Genomic DNA, 20,088 nt, shown 5'->3' on the forward strand with positions numbered 1-20,088 from the left:
CCTCGCTCTCTCTCTCTCGCTCTCCTCTCTCTCTCTCCTCTCTCTCTCTCGTCCCTCTCGCTCTCTCGCTCGCTCTCATCGCTCTCTCGCTCTCGCTCTCTCTCTCGCTCCTCTCTCGCCTCCCCCCTCCTCCCTCCCTCCCTCCCTCCCTCCCTCCCCTCCCTCCCTCCCTCCCTCCCTCCCTCCCTCCCTCCCTCCCTCGCTCCTCCCTCCCTCTCCCTTCTCCTCCATCTCCTCTCCCTTCTCCTCTATCTCTCTCCCTTCTCCTCCATCTCTCTCCCTCCTCCTCCCTCTCTCTCTCTCTCCTCTCCCTTCTCCTCCATCTCTCTCCCTCCTCCTCCCTCTCTCTCTCTCCCTCCTCCCCCTCTCTCTCCCTCCTCGTCCTCTCTCTCTCTCCCTCCCCTCCCTCCCCCTCTATCTCTTTCCCTCTCCATCTCCCTCTCCCTCTTTTTCTCCCCGTCGTGTCCAGCCAGCTGGACGGTGACTACCGACCCCGCGGCGGCGGCCGAGAGCACTGTCGATCTCGTGGGCTATGGGATGCCCCGGAACGCGCGATGAGTGCCCCCAGCACGACGCGTGCACCTTGGATGAAATGGTAACGATGCTCCTCGCAATTCATGACACCGCGATAAGTACTCAGTGGAATAAAGGTCAACAGTTATTCAGCGACGTCATGTTTACTGTAAGGCTACCTATGGGTTCAAATTGTGTCGCTGACAGCTCGTTGCGCGCGGCCCGTGGGCACCGCAGGAGAGCTTCCACTTCTGCATCTAACTTCGCGTGTGTCCTTTTAGTTTGCGACGAACAGGGAGCGTCTCCTCGGCTGGCAAGACACCCAGAACAGGGCGGCTTATGCTCGACCGCACTTCATTGGTCAGCATCTGCTAGCATCTTACAGCTACGTGGAAGCGTAACCAAACAATGCGCGCTTTTGGGACACAAAGCCCTTGCCGCTGGATGCAATCACAGCTTGCCTTTATGACATTGGGTGGCAATCTATCACTTCAATATACAGCCTCCAGCCAAGACGACTAAGCGTGTTTTCTTCTGCGCTTATGTAAGTTGCTCCGCTTTAACCGCACGCCATCGGAGTGCGCCGGGGCGAGAGAAAAACGTGTCGCGCCGAGGCGGCGCGCGTTACCCCATCCATTTCGCAGTTCCGGTCGACGGCGGCGCCGACGGCCAATCGCCGCGTGCCACTCGCACGCGCCGCCGCTCGATTTGACGGCCCATTTGCGGGGCGGGCGGGGGCGACTGATGGGCTGGAGGCCGACACGGGCGGCAGGACCGCGGTCGCGGAGCGGGCGGCGGCCGACGCGAGCCTGTCGACGCCGCGCCGCCGCCCGACTCCCACGGTGCCACCGCCACTGAGGACGCTGCCGCCCGACTCCTACGGTCCCGCCGCCGCTGAGGACGCCGCCGCCCACTGTCCCGCCACTACTGGGGACGCCGCCGCCCGTCTCCCTCGGTCCCGCCGCCACTGAGGACGCCGCCGCCCACGGTCCCGCCACTACTGGGGACGCCGCCGCCCGTCTCCCTCGGTCCCGCCACCACTGAGGACGCCGCCGCCCACGGTCCCGCCACTACTGGGGACGCCGCCGCCCGACTCCCACGGTCCCGCCGCCGCTGTGGACGCCGCCGCCCACTGTCCCGCCACTACTGGGGACGCCGCCGCCCGTCTCCCTCGGTCCCGCCGCCACTGAGTATGCCGCCGCCCGTCTCCCTCGGTCCCGCTGCCACTGAGTATGCCGCCGCCCGACTCTCACGTGGTCCCGCCGCCACTGAGGACGCCGCCGCCCGACTCCCACGTGGTCCCGCCGCCGCCTGACCCCCACAGTCCCGCCGCCACGGACCATGTTATCCTGTCATACTGCACAGGCGGATGTTCACAACCCGATTTATCGCTGCCCATCTATCCTTTTATGCCGCTGATGCAAAATAACGTGTTCCGTGCGTCGTCGCAAAACAAAACCTATGCATTGCTAATAAGCGCAACATGACCTATTGCTGCCTCTTTCTCCACGAGGACCCGTGGGTGTACCAAACTACTCGAAAAGCTGACGGCCACACGTTGCTGCAAATATATCCGTGCCATATGGGTTGACTGGTGTCTGAGGTACGGATGATTGGCCGCATTATGCTATTTAGTCACATAAAATGAGCTTTCTTGTCGCAAGGCTTTCTAAGATAACGTAGTAACTCAAACTCTTACAGAGCAATTAAGTTCGCATGACGGAGATCTGTTCGAGATCATCGCATCGCATCGCGATGCGATGAGATCATCGCAGAGATCGCATGAGATCATCGATGAGATCATCGCGCCGACGATGCATCTCCGCATCCCGCCACGCGGTTTGTTCGTTGCGGTCCCACCAGCCTACTGATGGTACAACTCATAGGCCGCGGTGTTCATCCGATTGGCTTGTTTGGCGCGCTGCCCGAGACGTGCGCGTAATAAGACGATACAATCCTGTTGTTGTCGAATGGTGGAAGAGCTGAATAAGTGCCGGGCCAGGGCGCGCGGCCGCTTCACTACCGAGACGTGGTTCCAATCTCTACGCTTCACAGGGTGATGAGCACTGAGTATTCAGGGTGCGCTAACTTCTAGATCATGTGCTCCCGATTGGAATCTGAGGAATGCTATGGAACTCAGCAATGGAGGCAACTGTGTTGAAGATGTCAGTTCGACGCCACACTTTCCGTGACCCGCCGTTCAGCGAGCATGAGGCTTTGACCGCTCGTAGTACTTATCGGTCATGGTCTGTGCGGTTTAAAGCCAAAGTTTTCGTGCGCGCGCGGCCGAAAGCTGGCATATGGCACGTGCTGCGTGATGCATTTTAGCCCATTGCTGTTGCTTTTTCTTTTGCATTGGCGGTGTAGGAAAGTGATCCGCACGAAGTGGAAGAGCAGCCACTCGAAAGCATGGAGGTATCTCGCACGCACGGATGGAGGCGACAGGAATGGGTGCGTTTTGGTGGGAAACTGATCGGGAAAAGTGAAGAAGTCAAGGAAGGTTCGCCCGATCCGATGGTTCATAGTCCTATCCTCACGAATAATGCCTCCTAACAAATAATTATTCGCCTTTGCTGCCATGCGAAAAAGACCCCTGCCGACACCCCCCCCCCCCCCCCCCCCCTCCTATGACACGCATGCGCCTGTCTCCCTGTCCCATCATAGCCACCCCCCCCCCCCCCCCCCCCCCCCCCCCCACCTGCTCGGACTGTGAACGACGACGACCGGGGTCGTATCACTAAAGCCGTACACATAATTAGGAATACATCTACAGGTAACAGAAATGCACCGTTCAAATGATGCATTTGCTTTCTTCACACATTTGAAAGCTTCAATACCATCACTTACTGAAATATGCGCAAAGGCGCCTTCATATTTCAATAACCAGGAACAAATATCCGTCCCCACAGAAACACATGGGGTAACAACAAACTTTTCCGGGAAGAGATTAAAACGAACGGGAACCAACCCTGAGGTCTCACTCAGTGAGTCCCACGCGAGATGGGCTTTCATTACCGAGCCCCATCCATGGTGAGCTCGAACCATTTTCCGTATTCATTGGCGCGGAGCCGCCACGTCCCTGCGGGGCCGCCCCCGCCGGCCGTCACCGCAGCGGGGTCACGCTGGCCGCGTGAGACCCGACCGGCGCCGCCGAGAGCCGGCCGACGCAGGCGACCGCGCGCGTCTGGCATCGCTGACCCCGCGCAGCATCGGCAGCGGCGGCGGCGGCGGCGGCGGCGGCGGCGCGCCCGTGGATCGGACACCGCCCGCAACTCAGACAGTTCGGACAAAACGGTGGCCCGGACGGAGCTCCCGTGACAGGCCTGCGCGTCCTTCCTCGACGTGCAGATACCCGAGCAAGCCCGCGAGCGAGCGCCGCGTATCTCAGCAAGCGCGGTGCGCACGAGCCAGGCGCCTCCCGCCCCGTCAGAGATGGCAACTCCCGTCACAGGCCGACCCGCAATCTCGCCCGCTGGTACCCATCACCCTCCGGACACCACGCGGCCGCCCGCGCTCCCGCGGGATACCTCTCACATCTGTCGCGACCCGCTCGAGGGCAGCCACAGGTCGCCGGCGGCTCACGCAGCGCCCAGACCGCGCTTGGCGCGGATCGCCCGCCATCGCTCCCCACCCACCTACCATTTGCGGAACTTGGAGGCGTTGGCCACCTTAACCGTGCAGTTGTGCAGAATGTCGGAGACCAGGTACAGACGCGAGATCTGCCGCAGGGTGCACACCGGTCAGCGGGGGAGACCGATCGACACAGGGCGAGGAATGCCGACTGCAGCCGACTGCAGTACGGCCACTGGCTGGCGAGCCACGACTCGCCGCAGGACGCGGCTGCTGGGGGCGTATCAAGTGCGTTAGGGGATCACATTGGACGTCTCATGTTGAATAAAAACGAAATTCGTCAACAATGTCAGGAACTGGGGAAGCCCGTCGAATATTGCACGATTTTCGGGCAAAAACGAAACACTCGAACGACGACAGCCTACAGCATTTGACAGCGTGGAAACACGTGAAGATGAACAGCTATCCTACGTCGATAACGGACGTCTGAAATGCTTATTCGATCAAGACAACATCGCCTCGTGAGGGCGACATTCGTCGACCACTTACCACACACACATCCAAACTGGAGCCAAACCATCATCCGCCACACAACATCCACCCTGCTCTCGTCATCAAACACGCGGCCGTGCGCAGGCCCGGTGACCGCACTGGCCGCCGCCTTCTCATCGCCAGCCCGGCGCGGCGCGCGGCCGCAGCGAGCCGCGACCCAGGGGTCGCCGAGGTCAACCCCGCGGCAGCCCGGCGACCCGGCTCCGGCGCGGCGGCGGCGGCGGCACGGCCGGCCGTAACGGCGCACGCCCGGCACGTGCCGCGGCCGCGCTGGCGGGTCGGCGGCCCCAACGAGGACGGACGGCCGAACCGGCGGCGCACAGTAACCCCGGCGCTCGGCCGGCGGGCGGGTGGGACCGGGGCCGGTCGTGGGCCCGCAAACCGAGCGGCCGCGATACCGCTCTGTGTCAGAGATGCACGAAAAACAGGCCTATTTGAAAGCTTACAACTTACGTTCTCGCGCAGGATTTTGGAGATAGCCAGAGGCACGTCAGGAGATTTACTAAAAGTGGTCGCTACACTGGGCGCCGCGACCCAAAGCCCGCCGGGGAGCCAATAAAACGACGTACGGTTGAGTGTACCCGCACAAATATCTCAAGCGCTGGACCAAACAAGGGTGAAATGAAAACTGTTTTACGATGGCGTTTAATAACGTTATGTCAACAGCATCTGCAGGCAATCCTGAGCAATACCCCATCATTGGCCGCGGGGCGGCGTGTCCCTGGGCTCACAGCGATAACAGACCTTTCAGCTCGTAGCCGCATCACAAATTATATATATTACAGGACGAAAATTGCGTCCAATCGGTCGCGCAGTGATACCGAACCAATGCAGCGCATTTCCAAGAGATGAAGGACGAGGATGGGAGTCTAATAAACCACATGTAACACCTATTCACACTGAGTTATGTTGGATAAGTATCAACATATAGTATAATAGTGTTTTATCATAGCATTTATGTGTTCGTATATATATATATATATATATATATATATATATATATATATATATATATATATAGATAGATACCGCACCATGCTTCATTAAACAGCTTGTACATCATCGTGATAAAATGAAACGCCGTAAATTAGGGCGTTGTTCCTAAGCGCTTCGCCATCATTAAAAATTACCAAAACAAACCTTCAGCGGGATACTCTTCATTAATAGCAACCATTAGGGCTTCACGCCTCACCGACTGACAATGCCATTTCATGATGGATGCCTTTATTAGGTATCATGAGAGATGTGGCGATGACATGGCCGGACTCGAACCCGAGACCGACACGTCCGGAACCGAGCGCCTTAACCACTATACCACCGCCATCCCCAAACACGCCGGAGCCGCCTCACCTTGGACGTGAGCCGGCTGCTGGCGGTGGAGAGCGCCTCGGTGATGCAGAGGCAGATCTCCTCGGCGCTGTCGGCGTGGTCCAGGCACCAGACCATGATCTCGGCGATGACGTCCCGCTCGGGCGCGATGTGCCGCAGCTGGGACTCGAACCGCACCCGCTGCCTGCCGGGCGCGCGTGCTCGGCGTCAGCGGCGGCCCGCCGGGCCGGCTGCGTCGCGTCACGCGGCAAAGCCCGCCGAGTCGCGACACGGTCACGAACAGCTGGTGAACAGCTGGCGAACGTCCGCGCCCGCGGATGTTCGTGGCCGGCTGCGACGGAAACTGAACCCTAATCTCTTGATAGAGAACGCAGCGCTCCCACCCCTCGGTCTCCTGCAGCGTCACCCAGGGCGCGTGGATCTCTTCGGGTGATACGGCGTCGGTGTCCCGCGCCCTGTCCTCGGCATGGCTTCCGGCCGACACGACGTCTTACCTAAGGCGACAATGACCTACGCGTCATACAGCCTCGGACGTCCCACCCAATTGCCGTGTAATGTGACACGAAACGAGCCTGTACATCGTCCACATGAACTCTTTCTCCCAGCGCTGCTTCATCAAACAACTATTTTCATTACCCGGCACTATGGTTGCGGTGCTCTTGGAAGAAAGACAATTTCATCGAACAACACAATCAGCTCCTTCCCGCGCAATTATGTTCCGCATCGATTCACTTGCATAACATAAACCCTACGGTGCATGTCTGCACATCATTCTCCACACCGCATTCCAGAGACCCCGTCTGGCTTGAGCGGAATGCGGCATACGTCTCCAGGGTAACGCCAGGAGCGAACAGGGGCGCTCCCGACTCCACGGAGATACGGAGGCGTGCGGCTGTAGCGCACATCGTGGCCACGCTGGCGTTCATAATAGGCGCTCCGGAGCCCAAAGATGCCCCGGTATATATGGGAAAAACAACGATCATGATCATCCAGTCCACTTCAGCGAACTGGCTTGAGGGCTTTGTTTTGGACTGTGGCAAGTAAACTGTGGCGAGCAATCTGTGCGCCAAGGCCGCCATACAAAGAGGCTGTTGTTTGCGGATGGGAGGGATCGCGCATTTGAACAGATGTTACAGGCGTCTGGTAAAGCTCCTTCAAATGCTATCTTTACGGCCAAGCCTTACTCGAGTTCTAAAACTCTCAGGCCTTCATAATGTTGAGATGAGAACTGCCCGCAATAAACTAACTCGGATGATGTTAAAGTTGATGGCGTTTACGTACGACAGGCGCGGCAACACACATGAAAGATAGCTTCGCAGACCGAAAAAACAGCCGGGACAAAACAAAAAGTGCTTGCCTTGAACCAACGAAAGAAACGTCCCAAAATGCCAATAATTGAGAAAAAGAATTGGAAAAAGGAACGTCCCAAACCTGCATCAGCCAATAACGCCAGCATACTATGCTGATGTATATATATATATATATATATATATATATATATATATATATATATATATATATATATATATATATACGGACAGGGAGATTGTCCCACGCGGCGATTTGGAACATAAATGAAAATGCAACTCGCACACATGGATCAAGCATGTTGTACGAACTTGAATTCTAGCAATGACCAGTGGGGACGCGGCGACTTCAACCTGGGCGGCTATGATCTGCCATACAGCAAGGACCTGGTCGGAGCGACAGCGGAAGACGGTCGGTGAATGGACCGCGTTTGATATGAAGCAGCCCGCGCTTGACATCGGGAACATACAAAACGCGCATAAGGCGCAAGGGTCAACAAGCCCGATTAAGGGCTACAAGGCTACCGAGCACGTACAGTGACGTCAAGTAGATTCCCATCGCGACATTCACAACGGCAGCACTCGAAAATAAGACGATGTGACCTTAAATTACACGAGATGCCTGTGTTTGTGAGTGAACAGCAGAGAAGTACGCACCAGCTAGTCACTGGCCCGTATTCCCGTTGGAAGGAAGACTGATGAAGCTCGATTCATTTGACACCTTTGACATCCGCCGCTTGCTTTTCGCATTCGAGGGAGCATGCCTCGAAGAGTTCGCGATTCCCGGCGTTAACCGTTCAGCGCTGTACGCCGCGCACAGCAAGAGAATCAGCTGCGAGACAGCTGGGCCCCCCCAGGTGCACTCATGTGCCAGACGTGACGCTATTCCAGACAAAACAATGCTGACAGCGCACTGACGCCTCCCTGCTGACCGGCCTACGCAGAGCAGCCAGCGGCCGTCCCTGTACCCGTCCCCGCCCTCGCCCCCGGCCCCGGCCCCGGCCCCGGCCCCGGCCCCGGCCCCGCCCCCGCCAGACGCAACTCACGACGCTGAGAGCAGCTTGTTGCGCTTCGACTCGGCTCCGGCTTCTTGTGGTGGTCGCGGTCCATCATGTACGGGTTCATGGGGGCGGCTTCCACACGGAGCCGCCTGTTGGCGAGAGGGCAGAAAGCACAGTCATTGACCGCTCACCGCGCGCCGGCCCGCGGACACCCGCCGGCGACTGGCGCTGGCGCGGGCGCGGCCCCATGGCGACCCGCTCCAGTAGTCACGGACATGGGTGGGCGTCCCGCTGCTGACGGCACACGCTCCACGCCGGCTGTCGCCAGTGGGAGCGGCGAAGCTCCACGCTATGCGCTGGATTCGGACCCGTGCATCAGGACTAGAGCGTCAGGGAGGATGAAGGGACGCGGCGAGACGGACGACGCGGCCGACGACGATGGGCTGACGGCCGTGATCAGATGAGACCTTACGGCAGCAGCCCATGATGTGGGACACACACATAGTCATCGTGGAGCCCCCATCCTCCTGCTGATGTCGCTCACACAACTCATAACGCCACCATTCGGCCCCCTGACCGCCGTAACTGGCTGGGTTGCGCGCTCTGGCGAAGGAATCGGACACCGACACGCTTGCAAGAGGAAAACAACGCAATGAAATGCATTCTCGAAAACTCCACCCAACCAGGGTCCCACAAATGAACTCCTTCGCATCCCCTCCTCCCCCTCTATACACGCAAAGACACGCACACCGCATCACATCCCCGCCGACCTGAGAGCAGCGTGTGAGGAGCCCCGCTACGTCCGAGGAGGCAGGAGGGCGGGGAGAGGCGAGGACGCGGCCCGCCGGCGGCGGCGGGCCGGGCGGCAGCGGGCCGGGCGGCGACGGGCCGGACGGCGGCGCGACTCACCCTTGAACATGCGGAACTCGTCCGTGCGCCAGCGCTGCGGCGAGTCGCCGTGCAGCAGGCTGTACAGTTTCCAGCGGTAGTAGATGTGATCGGCGCTCTGGTTTTCAAACAGAAACCTGGCGGCGCCGGAGCGACGCGTTAGTTCGGAGGAGGAGCGGTCGTTCCGCGGCCTGCGGCGCAGCCCGTGGAGTGGGGCGTACGGCATCACCCGCCGGACCCGGGTCACTCGCCTCACCACACCCCGGTGGAAAAGTTGGGTCTAGTGAAGCTCCTCTCGGACCGAATGGGCCTCGGATCCTCGAGAAAACACGCAGACGGACACTTCATCGTGCCCACCTGTACATGTCGTTGTCGATCTCTTTGTTCATGATCATGGCCTCGAAGAGCGGTCCCTCGCGGACCACGAACTCCACCATGCGGTGGACGACCATCAGCTTGGCCCTGCGGCAGACAGAGAGGCATGCGCTCGTCCCGCGGCCCCTGCTGGCCGGCCAGGGGCCGCCGCTCAGGGGCCGGCGGCCGCGGCGGTGAGCTCCCAGCGGACGGCAGGAAGCACGGCAGGCGGTGAGGAGGTGCGGGTAACGAGCCGCGCGGCTGGAGGATGTGTTAGTGGGGGACGCGGGAAAGACGCGACGAAAAGGGGTCAGTAGGAAATCACATGTTACAGGGTGTGGAGGAGCGCTGCGCCTGGAACGCATCAGCGGGACCTAAATATGCGGGTGAGGCACAGAAGTCAGGCGATGCAACACTTTTTAGCGTGGTTTTGGCAGACGAAGCCTGTGTTTATACGTCGTCGAAGCTTGGGATAATCCGCCGCACAACACACAGTGAAACGAATCGTGCGGCGAACAAAGTTGTTTTCACGAGCTTTGTACTTAAGTCCAAAATGGTGACGACAACCAATAGTCGCCAGTAGCGGCGAACTGGCTATGACGGCAACAATGGATGTTTCTGAATAGCGTGGTGCAAAAGCATCGCCAGATGCATTCCAAGCTTTAAGAAAGAATCTCTGAATCGGACAAACAGAGATGGGAGCATTCATAATGAGATGTGGGAAAATATGAGTGTGTGTAGCCAGGGAGCGAGAGGGGCGGGAGGGGGGGGGGGGGGGGGGATGTAGGAGCCACAGCTGGGACAGAGGGCAGCTGACATATGTCAAGTCCAAACGGCAATAAAGCCGATACATTTAAGTTGCATAGATGTGCACGACAAAAAATACCATGTTTATGCTAGGATGAACCACAACACCTGACATCAACAACTCACATATGGAACACCTCTAGCCTTTATCACGCGACTGAACGCATTGCAGAGACCATCCTGGCAAATATCATCAATGCCAAAAGCACACATAAATGCGCACACTAGAAATAGTCCGTTTCAAACACCTTTGCCGCTGTCCGCCTTAGCTCTCTAAGGTGGGGAGTTCACGAAACCATCAGCTGACGGCGTCGGTCGGCGTGTGACGTCACGGGACGGCTGCGGCGGTTGCGGCGCGACGTCGACAGTGACGCACTGGCTCCCGCCCCGCCCGGCTCCAAACGTTACCAAGGACTGGGACCCGTCACGACCGGGCCACGTGCCAGAGGTCGGGGTCAACCCGTCGCCGCCGCCGACGCCAGATCGAAATCGTCGGCAGTATTTCCTCGGAGATGTCCTCCTCAGGAGGGAATATATCCCAGCCGGCCGCTGACTGAGCGATTTGACTTTCACAGCCGTGCGCAAAAACAAATTTACAAAAGCTCGTCATTTTGGGGGGGGGGGCAGACTTTGGCAGGTGAGCGGCAGCACCTCCAGCGCTGGCCCAGCCGGGGGGCCGCGGCCCGTTCTCTCGCGCGCTGGCACGTGACCGTGTCAGGGACAGGGTCAGCAAGGTCAAACTGGGCCGGGCGGGAGCAACTTACCGCTCGGCTCCTGGCACCAATGGTGAGACCATTTACCTTTCTGTAGGGATGACAACTTTGACAACGGCTCTTTGCAACATCTGAAGAAAAACATCAGCGAGAGACATTACAACACTACGTCTTAACCCGCAGGTTATTTCAAGTACAAAGATAAAAGCCTGACCAGTAAACACATTGGTGGGGAAATGACCAAAACACAACTGTACGCACGGAAATACGACGCGCAAAAAGAGCCCATCGCTTAAAATAGCAAACAAATCCCGAGAATTTTCCGCCACCCCACACAGCACACCCGACATATACCAACGGAAGTGCTGAACGACAAAATCTGCACTAGAGTGATTCAAGTGCTTTCAAATCCTTGGATCTGACCGTGTGCTGCCAACGGCGTCAACAGGTCTGCTTCAAATGGGTTCACACGATTCGATGTAGCAGTGTTAAGACCAGACATGTGCTTCGTGACGTCACAATCTGGCCTCTGGTCCCATCCTAAACTGAGCCCTACGCAGCGAGAGCTGCCGATGGCGCGGCTGGGGGCGTGGGGGTCCACAGCTAACGCCGCTGGAATTCCACAGCCGTTGTTTGCATGCCTTCGTTCCCGGTTCGCGAGAGATGGTCGCAGAGTGGGGCCAACGGAATCGTTCCGGCATCAAGCACAAGTCTGATCACGAAACATGTGCAAGTGGGAGAGCGGAGGGAAAGCTGGAAATGCATGGGCAGCGAGGCTGGAAGGACTGTTAGGAGCAGAGGATGCATGAGGAAGAGAGGAAAGAGCAATCAGTGGCGGAGAGCAAACCAGGCATGGCAAGTGGAGGCGCGTATTTGTCCCGACAGGACAGCAGCCGGGGCGTCCTGGCCGGGTGCGGCCAGCACGTGACAACTCAGGCCGGCGCGGCGCCTCTCCGGAGACGACCGCGGGTGGCGCTGTTACCTTGTTGAACTGCTCCATGGCCGCCGGGTCCTCGGGCATCTGGTCACTCAGCGGTAACTATGTAACATCGGGCAGCGGGTCAACGGGGCGCACCGCGCAGCCGGCCGGCGCACACAGACAGACACGCAGACGCGCGGGGGAGACACCGCCACGCCGCCGCCCCGACGGCTCAACCCCACCCGCACCCCGTCCCACCCCACGCACGCCGGGGCGGAGACGCGCCCCCGGCCACGGCCCGCCCCCATGGCCCCCGAGAAGGCGGCTCGCGGCGGCGGCAGACAGCGAGAGCGCGAGACAGTCGAGCGGAGCGGATGACGGAGCGGGGAGGGTGGCGGTCGGACGGCGGCGGGGCCGTGTACCTTCTCCTTGTCTTTCTTGCGCGGCTGGGCGTTGAAGGGCAGCCCGGAGGGCGGCGGCGGCTTCGAGACCTCAATCAGCGCCGGCGGAATGTAGATGGGCTGTGGCGGGATGGGCACGCCCTTGCCCCAGCCCAGCTTCATCTCATAACCTTCCACGTCCTTGCCTGCAAAGCAATCGACGGTCGCGTCAGAGCCCGGGCTGCACGAACACCTACGCTCCCGAGCAGAACACTACAATACCAACGAGACTCTTGAGCCACGCCGCCGCTTAAAATCGCACGTCTATGCGCAATAAGACTTTCAATCTGCACCGTGTGCACCGAAATTCAATCAAATATCCCCGGTAGTCGCAGCACCGGCGTGAGCGGCAACTGCCGTCTACCTGAGCCCGTCAGCGGCGCCCGCCCGCCCGCCCGAGACCCACCGCTGAGGTCCTCCAGCCCGCCCGTCAGCTCGAGACCCACCGCTGAGGTCCTCCAGCCCGCCCGTCTGCTCAAGACCCACCGTTGAGGTCCTCCAGCCCGCCCGTCCGCTCAAGACCCACCGCTGAGGTCCTCCAGCCCGCCCGTCCGCTCAAGACCCACCGCTGAGGTCCTCCAGCCCGCCCGTCTGCTCAAGACTCACCGCTGAGGTCCTCCAGCCCGCCCGTCCGCTCAATGCCCACCGCTAAGGTCCTCCAGACCGCTCAAGACCCACCGCTGAGGTCCTCCAGTCCGCCCGTCCGCTCGTGGCCCACCGCTGAGGTCTTCCAGTCCGCCCGTCCGCTCGAGACCCGCCGTTGAGGTCCTCCAGCCCGCCCGTCCGCTCGAGACCCACCGCTGAGGTCCTCCAACCCGGCCGAGACCCACCACTGAGGTCCTCCAATCCGCCCGTCCGCTCGAGACCCATCGCTGAGGTCCTCCAGCCCACCGCTGAGGTCCTCCAGCCCGCCCGCCCGCTCGAGACCCACCGCTGAGGTCCTCCAGCGCAGCCTCGGCATCGCGACGCGTCATGAAGGCGACGAAGCCGCAGTTGCGGCCGCGCAGCCGCTCCTCGTCGTTGCGGGGCCACATGATCTTGATGCTGGCCAGCGGGCCGTAGCGGCCGAATATCTCCATCAGCCGCTGCTCCGACAGCTGGCGGCAGGCGGCGCCACTGTACTGTGACGTCACGTGCGCCGGCCCGGCCCGGCCGGAGGTGCGCGGGCGGGGCGGCAAGTACGCACTCACTGCCGTGTGGGCGGTGATGACTCCGGGGGACGCAAACACTCACTGCCGCGTGGGCGGTGATGAATTTGGGAGGCACACACACTCGCTGTCGTGCGGGCAAACATAGCGCAGGGAACAGCAGTCCGGAGAATGGTGGGGTTTCGTGAGGGATATAATAAAGCCGTAGGCTATAAAAGCCAGCCTGTCCCACCGATGCAAGAAAGGTGAACTCGGGGGAGGCGGGGGGGGGGGGGGGGGGCTGACGTCGACGCATCACTCTTATGGAAAACAGGATGCCAACAATGACGTCACTACGGCTGACCCACGAGGCAGCCAACATAAACAAACCGAACAAATGGTGAGGCGCCCACCGCCGGCGTGGCCAGGTGGCGATTAAGACTTTCTGAAGATTATGAAAGGGAATACTGAGTACGAATTGACGTGAAATTTGGTGCAACGGCATCTAGTTTCACGTTGTGTGTGAATATCCTGGTCTGCCTCCCGATGGTCGTAACGCGATAGTATTTCAAGCGCAGAGCAAATTGCAACGTTCTGCTGAAAGCTCCTTTGTCGCCGAGTCAACTCGCGTTATTCGCCATCTGGCAAATATTGATTCCGTGCATGTTCTTGCTGCGTTCTGCGGCTCCATCGCATCACATCGCCATATTTAGCCATGGACGCGTAACTTAATGCCGGGCAGCACGCATCCTTTGCAACAAGCTAAATGCTAACTGCTAGCAAATGCCTGCTAACAATCCCATCACCTTTTTCGTGACTGATGACAGAAGACTGACGTATTTTGTTAGAGGTCCTCATTCATCGGAAGCTCTATACACAAATTCGGAATTCGGATAGGTCAAAGATTCGGATAGGTCTGTGTCATTATTTGTTTCCATGAGCACTGCTCCATCTATGGCAGACTGGGTCCCGTTCCTAAATGCGCAAATCTGAAAGAATCCTAACAAACTGTCACAAAATGAACATATGCTGCCTCAAAAGCTTATAATTATGCTGTCGGTGCGCTCAAGCACAATGAGCTCAATCCAAGCTTTACAGAACGGTGACAACAGAAAGCCTGGGGTCACCTTGCCGCTTGAGTGTAGGACTTACCTTGGGGGAGAGGTTGCCCAGGTACAAGTTAGTGGTGGTCGGATCCCCGCTGTCGAACGAGCCATACGGGTTGGGAACATCTGAAACCACACCAACCATAAAGGCCTGCTTGGGCGACGTCCTTCACTCACGAAAACCGCGCCATTCAAGGAAACGACAGGGCGCGTGTCCGCAGCGATATGGACAGCGACAAACACCGAGCAATCCCCCCGGATCGCGTCCTGCACCACAACCTAACGTTGCAGGCAGCTCACCACGGCATCGCCTGAATTAAGCTCGTCCCCTAAGCAAAAACGCACGGCAAGTCACACTACGACACACGTCGCCAGCTGATCGGCCAGCATGAGCCGGCTTTGACCGCGCCGGAAGGATCACGGTGTGTGTGTGGGGGGGGGGGGGGGGCGGTGGCAGCTGACCGGTCGGCCGCCTGTCGTCCGCGTACCGAGACTCAGCGGCGACGGCGTGATGGGCGGCAGCTCCGGCGTGTCGAAGCGGGACACCCGGCCCGACGAGGTGGCCTCCTTCATCTGCTCCTTCAGCCGGTGCCGCTCCTCGCGCTCCTCCTGGATCCTGCAGCGGGTACGCGCGCGTGACGGTCACAGCCGGAGCCACTGGGCGATGCACGCATGCAGGCAACCCAGAACAAGGTTCGTGTGACGCTAACAACTGACGGGTGGTAACGGTGTGTTAGCTAAGTAGCACATACATACTGGACCTGCAGCTATCTTATGGCGGCGGTTGCGAAGCGCAAAAACGTCCGCTGTTCTGCAGAATGTAGCTCGCACACTACGCCGGAGTGTGAGGGAATGTGCCAATGAGTCTTTTCAGCTGTCATGTATAAACTTGCACCTTTTAAGCTCCTCCTTGAACAATTCCAAATTGCTCTTCTTTTTGCCATCTTTTTTCCTGACGATTCTCTCGATTCTGCTCCTGGTCGGCTCCGGTGAGGGTTTGCGTTCAGAAGGCTCAAACCGAGAACTGGGCTTGTACAGCTGGCCTTTTTCCTTGGTGGTTTCCTCTGAAAACCAAACAATCAAGTGAATCTGTTAAGCTTTGTTCATTTGCAAGAATGAAACAGTGCATGTAAACCAGAACCTTAACAAGAGTTCCCGACACACTTGACATCCACGGGAATTTGCTTTACATAGCCAATCTTGCCACATTCCGCATCATTCAGTAGATCCAGACACACTCCAAATCCATGGTATTTGGCTTTACATAGCCATTATTATCATATCACACATCAGTTGGTACATAACACTTATCTTTCAACCAATCGGATAGCTTCGAACTATCATGACCAGCTGAAACCACAACTCTCACCAAGACACTCAGCAAGCACAAAACTTTATGCCAATATGTGTGGTCATCTTACCTCTGGTGCCTGCATTGAATGTTCCAGCTTTCACCCACACCTTTCCCTTAGACGCCGCTGGCTCTTCATCGAAGGTCTGCACAAATTCCTCAAAAGCCTGCGCAAAGTCAAACAATTTTGGTAAAAAAGGCAGACAGTTGCACATTGAATCACACATTACACCACCAACAGTGTCCACCTGTGATACTGCAGGTTTGCTGAGTTGATGCATGCCCAGAGAGGAGAAACAACATTTCTGAGAAGTTTACAAGCAGCCAAGGCATTGCAACAGGAAAGGACAGCAAAGAAAAATGCCAGGATATCACCTGGGATCAGATGTAATGTGCATGTGAACTGTGTATTATATACATATGATGGCACATTAGGTTTGATTTCATGTCCCTCAAAAATATTCAGCTGTCATATATTCCCCACCACGACCCACACGTAATGAGCCTGTTGGCCACGTGAACCAATGTGTGGTGGACGATCTGTGCCTTATAAACTGTCTGTGAAATAAGGAGCCCTAAGATGTGAGCTATCCATACAGAGATATCTGCTCGAGTGTTTTTATTTAACTAGGCAAAACAATAAAAAAGTGGACAAAAGCCATGATTAACAATTCCACTGCATGTTATGAGGAGGCAATTTCGAGCCTGTAAACTTCTACTGCTAAGGGGCAAATCGAGTGGAAACTGTTTCAATAATACAAAGCATGCACAGAACACATTAAACAGGTTAAAGTAAAATTCTTAAAACTGCTGCCTGCAGGTCCCATAGAATGTCGAGGCACGGGCAAATAGTTGCGTGTCTTACGACGATGGTGAGGACAAAAAAACAACGACGGTATCCAAATGTTGTGATGGGTAGCTAAATGAGAGACCAGCCTGGCAAAACAAAAACACTCAATAAAAACATCATTAGCTTTGTTTGCTGAGCCCAAGTGTTGTTTTCTCTACCGACGAAAGTCGTCGTATACATAAATCAACGCCGATGGAGCGCAATAACATCGCCAACGGCAACCACCGTCACCCTCAATCACAAAACGCATGCGGGCGGCCGCATGCCACCCCCCCCCCCCCCCCTCTCCCGAGGAGGGGGGTAACGCCGAGATCATGTGCACGAAATATGGACGCGCCCCGTCCCCCAACATATGTGTGGTGCACTCAGAAACTTTTGAAAGCTGGAGGCGAGCACCGAGTTGCCCCTACTCCTCAGCATTCTTGTGATGCCATACATGGAGATGCGAGGTAGCAGAGAGGGTGGAAAGTGAATGAAGTTGACATGTATTGTTTATTATAGCTGCCTGAGGCTAAACAGTTACTTGGGTTTTTTCCATGCGGAAGAAAACTGGTACATGACAAGCAGCAGGTGACAAACACTTTGAATGAGGAACAAAACAGCTTTCTTTCCCTCATGATTGGCCACTTTGAACAGCAGCTTTCATATGGTGAAAAAATGTTTCTGATTGCAGATAACTGGTCAATGGAAGTTCATGTCCACTCATCCTGTTGTAAGCATCAATTAATAAAACCAACAGCAGGTTGAGCCAGCTAATGTCAAGCTTGTCTATGCTGATTACTCTTAATGATTTACTGGAGTTGAGAACAATTCCTCCCATGCAAACTCCATCTGCCTGGTGCCTCTATTAGGTTTGTGTAGTTGGTGTTTGGGACAGAGCAGTGTGGTAGTGAATCAGAAGCTGTCTGATCTGGTGTGGTGCCAGGATCTCACTAGGGAGGAGACATTGCTTTCAAGTAGATGCAGTTTGTTTTTCTCTATAGTGGTACTCCTCAGACTGTACTCACTTGTTTCATGTACAACAACAATTAGTAAAAGTTGTGTAGGCTAATTTGTTCTCTGGAAGGTAATTTTGCTGTTAAAATTTGTCTGAAAAATACCTTCCTTTGGGCAAATGCTTGAACAATTAAAACTATAATGGGCAAATCAACATCTTTTATGCCACTGCAAACCTCATCTTGCAATGGGACTGGTCACAGATTTGAGCCTGCTGCACTTGTCACATCCTCTAATATTCACTCAATCATTGAGCTGTGCAGCATTATCTGGTGAGTGGTACAAAATTTCATGTTTCTTTCCTTTTGAGCAGACAGGATCCCACACACATTTGCAATCTGGCTGGCTTGGAACCAGTGTGTACTATAACAATGTAACATCCATCCTGTTTGGTGTGTATGATACATATATTCATTCATGCTACCATATTCCTGCTTTGCATGTGAACTCTACACACAATCTGGAAGGGCTTATCAGTAGCCCTTTGACCTCAAACCTATGTAGATGGCATGCTTGGCCAACTCATCAAGCCTGATGCACTCAGATGCTGGGCTGATCTCCCAGTTTGGTGGTGATTTGTCAATTTTGAGCAAGGGGAGAGGCAAGAGGCAGTAAATGAGAAGCCAGGGCTGTAATGTCATAAAACAAATAATTGTTGTAAATAGTTGTAAAACTGACATTCCTGCCATCCCAGTTGCCAACCATTGAAACACAGGTGTGCCATCTTACTCACTCAGCTAAGTGCATTTTGTAACCCTGTCCAGCACCTTGAAAACTGAACGTATGTTGCACACTGCATCCATGATATGATCTGGACATTCATGGAAGCAACTGGCAGAGTCAATAAGCATAAATTACGAAAATGCTTATGGACCTTATGACATACTAGGAATGCTGTTGACAAGCTGAGTGCATGTCAGTCTCCAGATCAAGCTTGATGAATGAAGCTTAATGTACCCTTGATTCAGTGAAGAAGCATACCACATATTTAATATAACTCTAGTTTATACAGCTGTAGCATGCACCAACAGCCTGGCTTAAGCCAGGACTGACCATACACATGTGATTCCCTTGCTAGGTCAATGTGTTCCATCTTCATCCTTTTATTATTACAAGTGATTCATTTGTGCAGAAATGTATAAGCATTTGGTTATGTGGCTCATGTGACTCTCTTCAGCTGGCTAGACCCTGCCACACACTGAGTCAGCCTGTCCCTCATGACAGACCCCCATCACCTAGTGAATTTACATTTACAACTGTTATTCAGTTTCTACTCTGCACAGTGCATGGTCCACAAAGTTCCTGAGTGAGAATTGGTGAGATCCCAATCAAAAGGCTGATGGATCCTGGGTTATATCCTATCTTGGCCAAGATAACTAGCAGGCTCCAGTAACACTATCAATGTGACAAGCTAACAGCATTTTTGAACCTTAACCTGTGATCTATGGGAATTGAATTTTTGAATACCGGCAGATTACACAGCTTCCACATTCTAATATTGCCATAAAATTGCTGTGATTTGTCTGTAAGCCACAAGATGAGCTCTTTGTCAGCACTGGCATTGGTATTGGCAGCACTTGAGTTTGGGATCAAACAGGTTATGTGCTCCTTTGCCCTAGCAATGAAACAAATTGTGAAATGATAGTACCAAATGGTTACTGGGCAACATCACATGGACAGAATCATAAGTCAATGTCTTTCACAATGTATGTGAAAGGACAGCATTTTATCCATTACCCTGGTTGGTAACAGTACTGCTTCCCAGATTTGCGTGCATAACCAAATACAACATGTACATACCTTGGCAGCTTCTTTCTCCTGCTCATGTTTCTTCTTCTTTTCATCATACTCTTTCTTGCTCAATCCCCTTTTAGGAAACATTGTTTCTGTTTTTCAGCACAATTTCCACAACGAAAACTCACAAAAAGGGCACATCGCTAACTCACGCACGACGGATATGCATCACGCTGAGGTCTCATGTGCCGATAAATGTACAAAAGAACCTGCTGATGCCCACAGTGCATATGAAACAACCCTCAATCGAGAGAAAGCAATATCCACTAAAACACACATGCACAACCCACGCTGGGTTACAAATGGTCTTCGGATGGACCCCACCAGGTCAAATACGACCATATAGCGAATTGCGCTTGATCCACGAATCGCGCTCAAACCGACGCTTCACTCATACGCGACGCAATGTGCAGCGATCACGTAAATATTTGCTAACACATTTTACGTTCATGAAAACAAATCTTGTCATCA

At 55.6% G+C, this 20,088-nt stretch overlaps 2 protein-coding genes across 2 annotated transcripts; both read right to left on the reverse strand.

Annotated features, from left to right (window-relative positions):
* Positions 1–4,152: 4,152 nt before the first annotated feature.
* On the reverse strand, positions 4,153–8,367 carry LOC119110730 (U2 snRNP-associated SURP motif-containing protein; the record flags this gene model as incomplete). Its single annotated transcript, XM_037234652.1, is given in 3 exon segments — positions 4,153–4,232; positions 5,986–6,148; positions 8,318–8,367. Coding segments are annotated over 2 exon segments (176 nt in total), but the record flags the coding sequence as incomplete, so codon positions are not given.
* A 25-nt stretch (positions 8,368–8,392) lies between these two features.
* Positions 8,393–19,982, reverse strand: LOC119110129 (U2 snRNP-associated SURP motif-containing protein). The gene is made up of 12 exons (XM_037233867.1): positions 19,624–19,982; positions 16,048–16,144; positions 15,522–15,690; positions 15,115–15,242; positions 14,673–14,752; positions 13,325–13,490; positions 12,376–12,539; positions 12,017–12,073; positions 11,122–11,165; positions 9,518–9,622; positions 9,182–9,297; positions 8,393–8,421 (listed from the first exon to the last, which is right to left on the reverse strand). The coding sequence occupies exons 1-12, from the start codon at positions 19,702–19,704 to the stop codon at positions 8,393–8,395; spliced, it is 1,236 nt and encodes a 411-aa protein (XP_037089762.1). The 5' UTR covers positions 19,705–19,982.
* Between the last annotated feature and the right edge of the window lie 106 nt (positions 19,983–20,088).

This window comes from Pollicipes pollicipes, unplaced genomic scaffold (genome assembly GCF_011947565.3).
Source record: "Pollicipes pollicipes isolate AB1234 unplaced genomic scaffold, Ppol_2.1 Scaffold_7231;HRSCAF=8579_pilon_pilon_pilon, whole genome shotgun sequence".
NCBI classification, from domain to species: domain Eukaryota; kingdom Metazoa; phylum Arthropoda; class Thecostraca; order Pollicipedomorpha; family Pollicipedidae; genus Pollicipes; species Pollicipes pollicipes.

What these genes read in the sequence shown, in the direction of transcription:
- LOC119110129 (XM_037233867.1), bottom strand. Translation starts at nt 19,704, where the DNA reads ATGTTTCCTAAAAGGGGATTGAGCAAGAAAGAGTATGATGAAAAGAAG. An exon ending in ATTCAATGCAGGCACCAGAG is followed by an intron (nt 15,691 to 16,047) that starts GTAAGATGACCA and finishes TTTGGTTTTCAG; the next exon opens with AGGAAACCACCAAGGAAAAA. An exon ending in GCCGTCGCCGCTGAGTCTCG is followed by an intron (nt 14,753 to 15,114) that starts GTACGCGGACGA and finishes GTGTGGTTTCAG; the next exon opens with ATGTTCCCAACCCGTATGGC.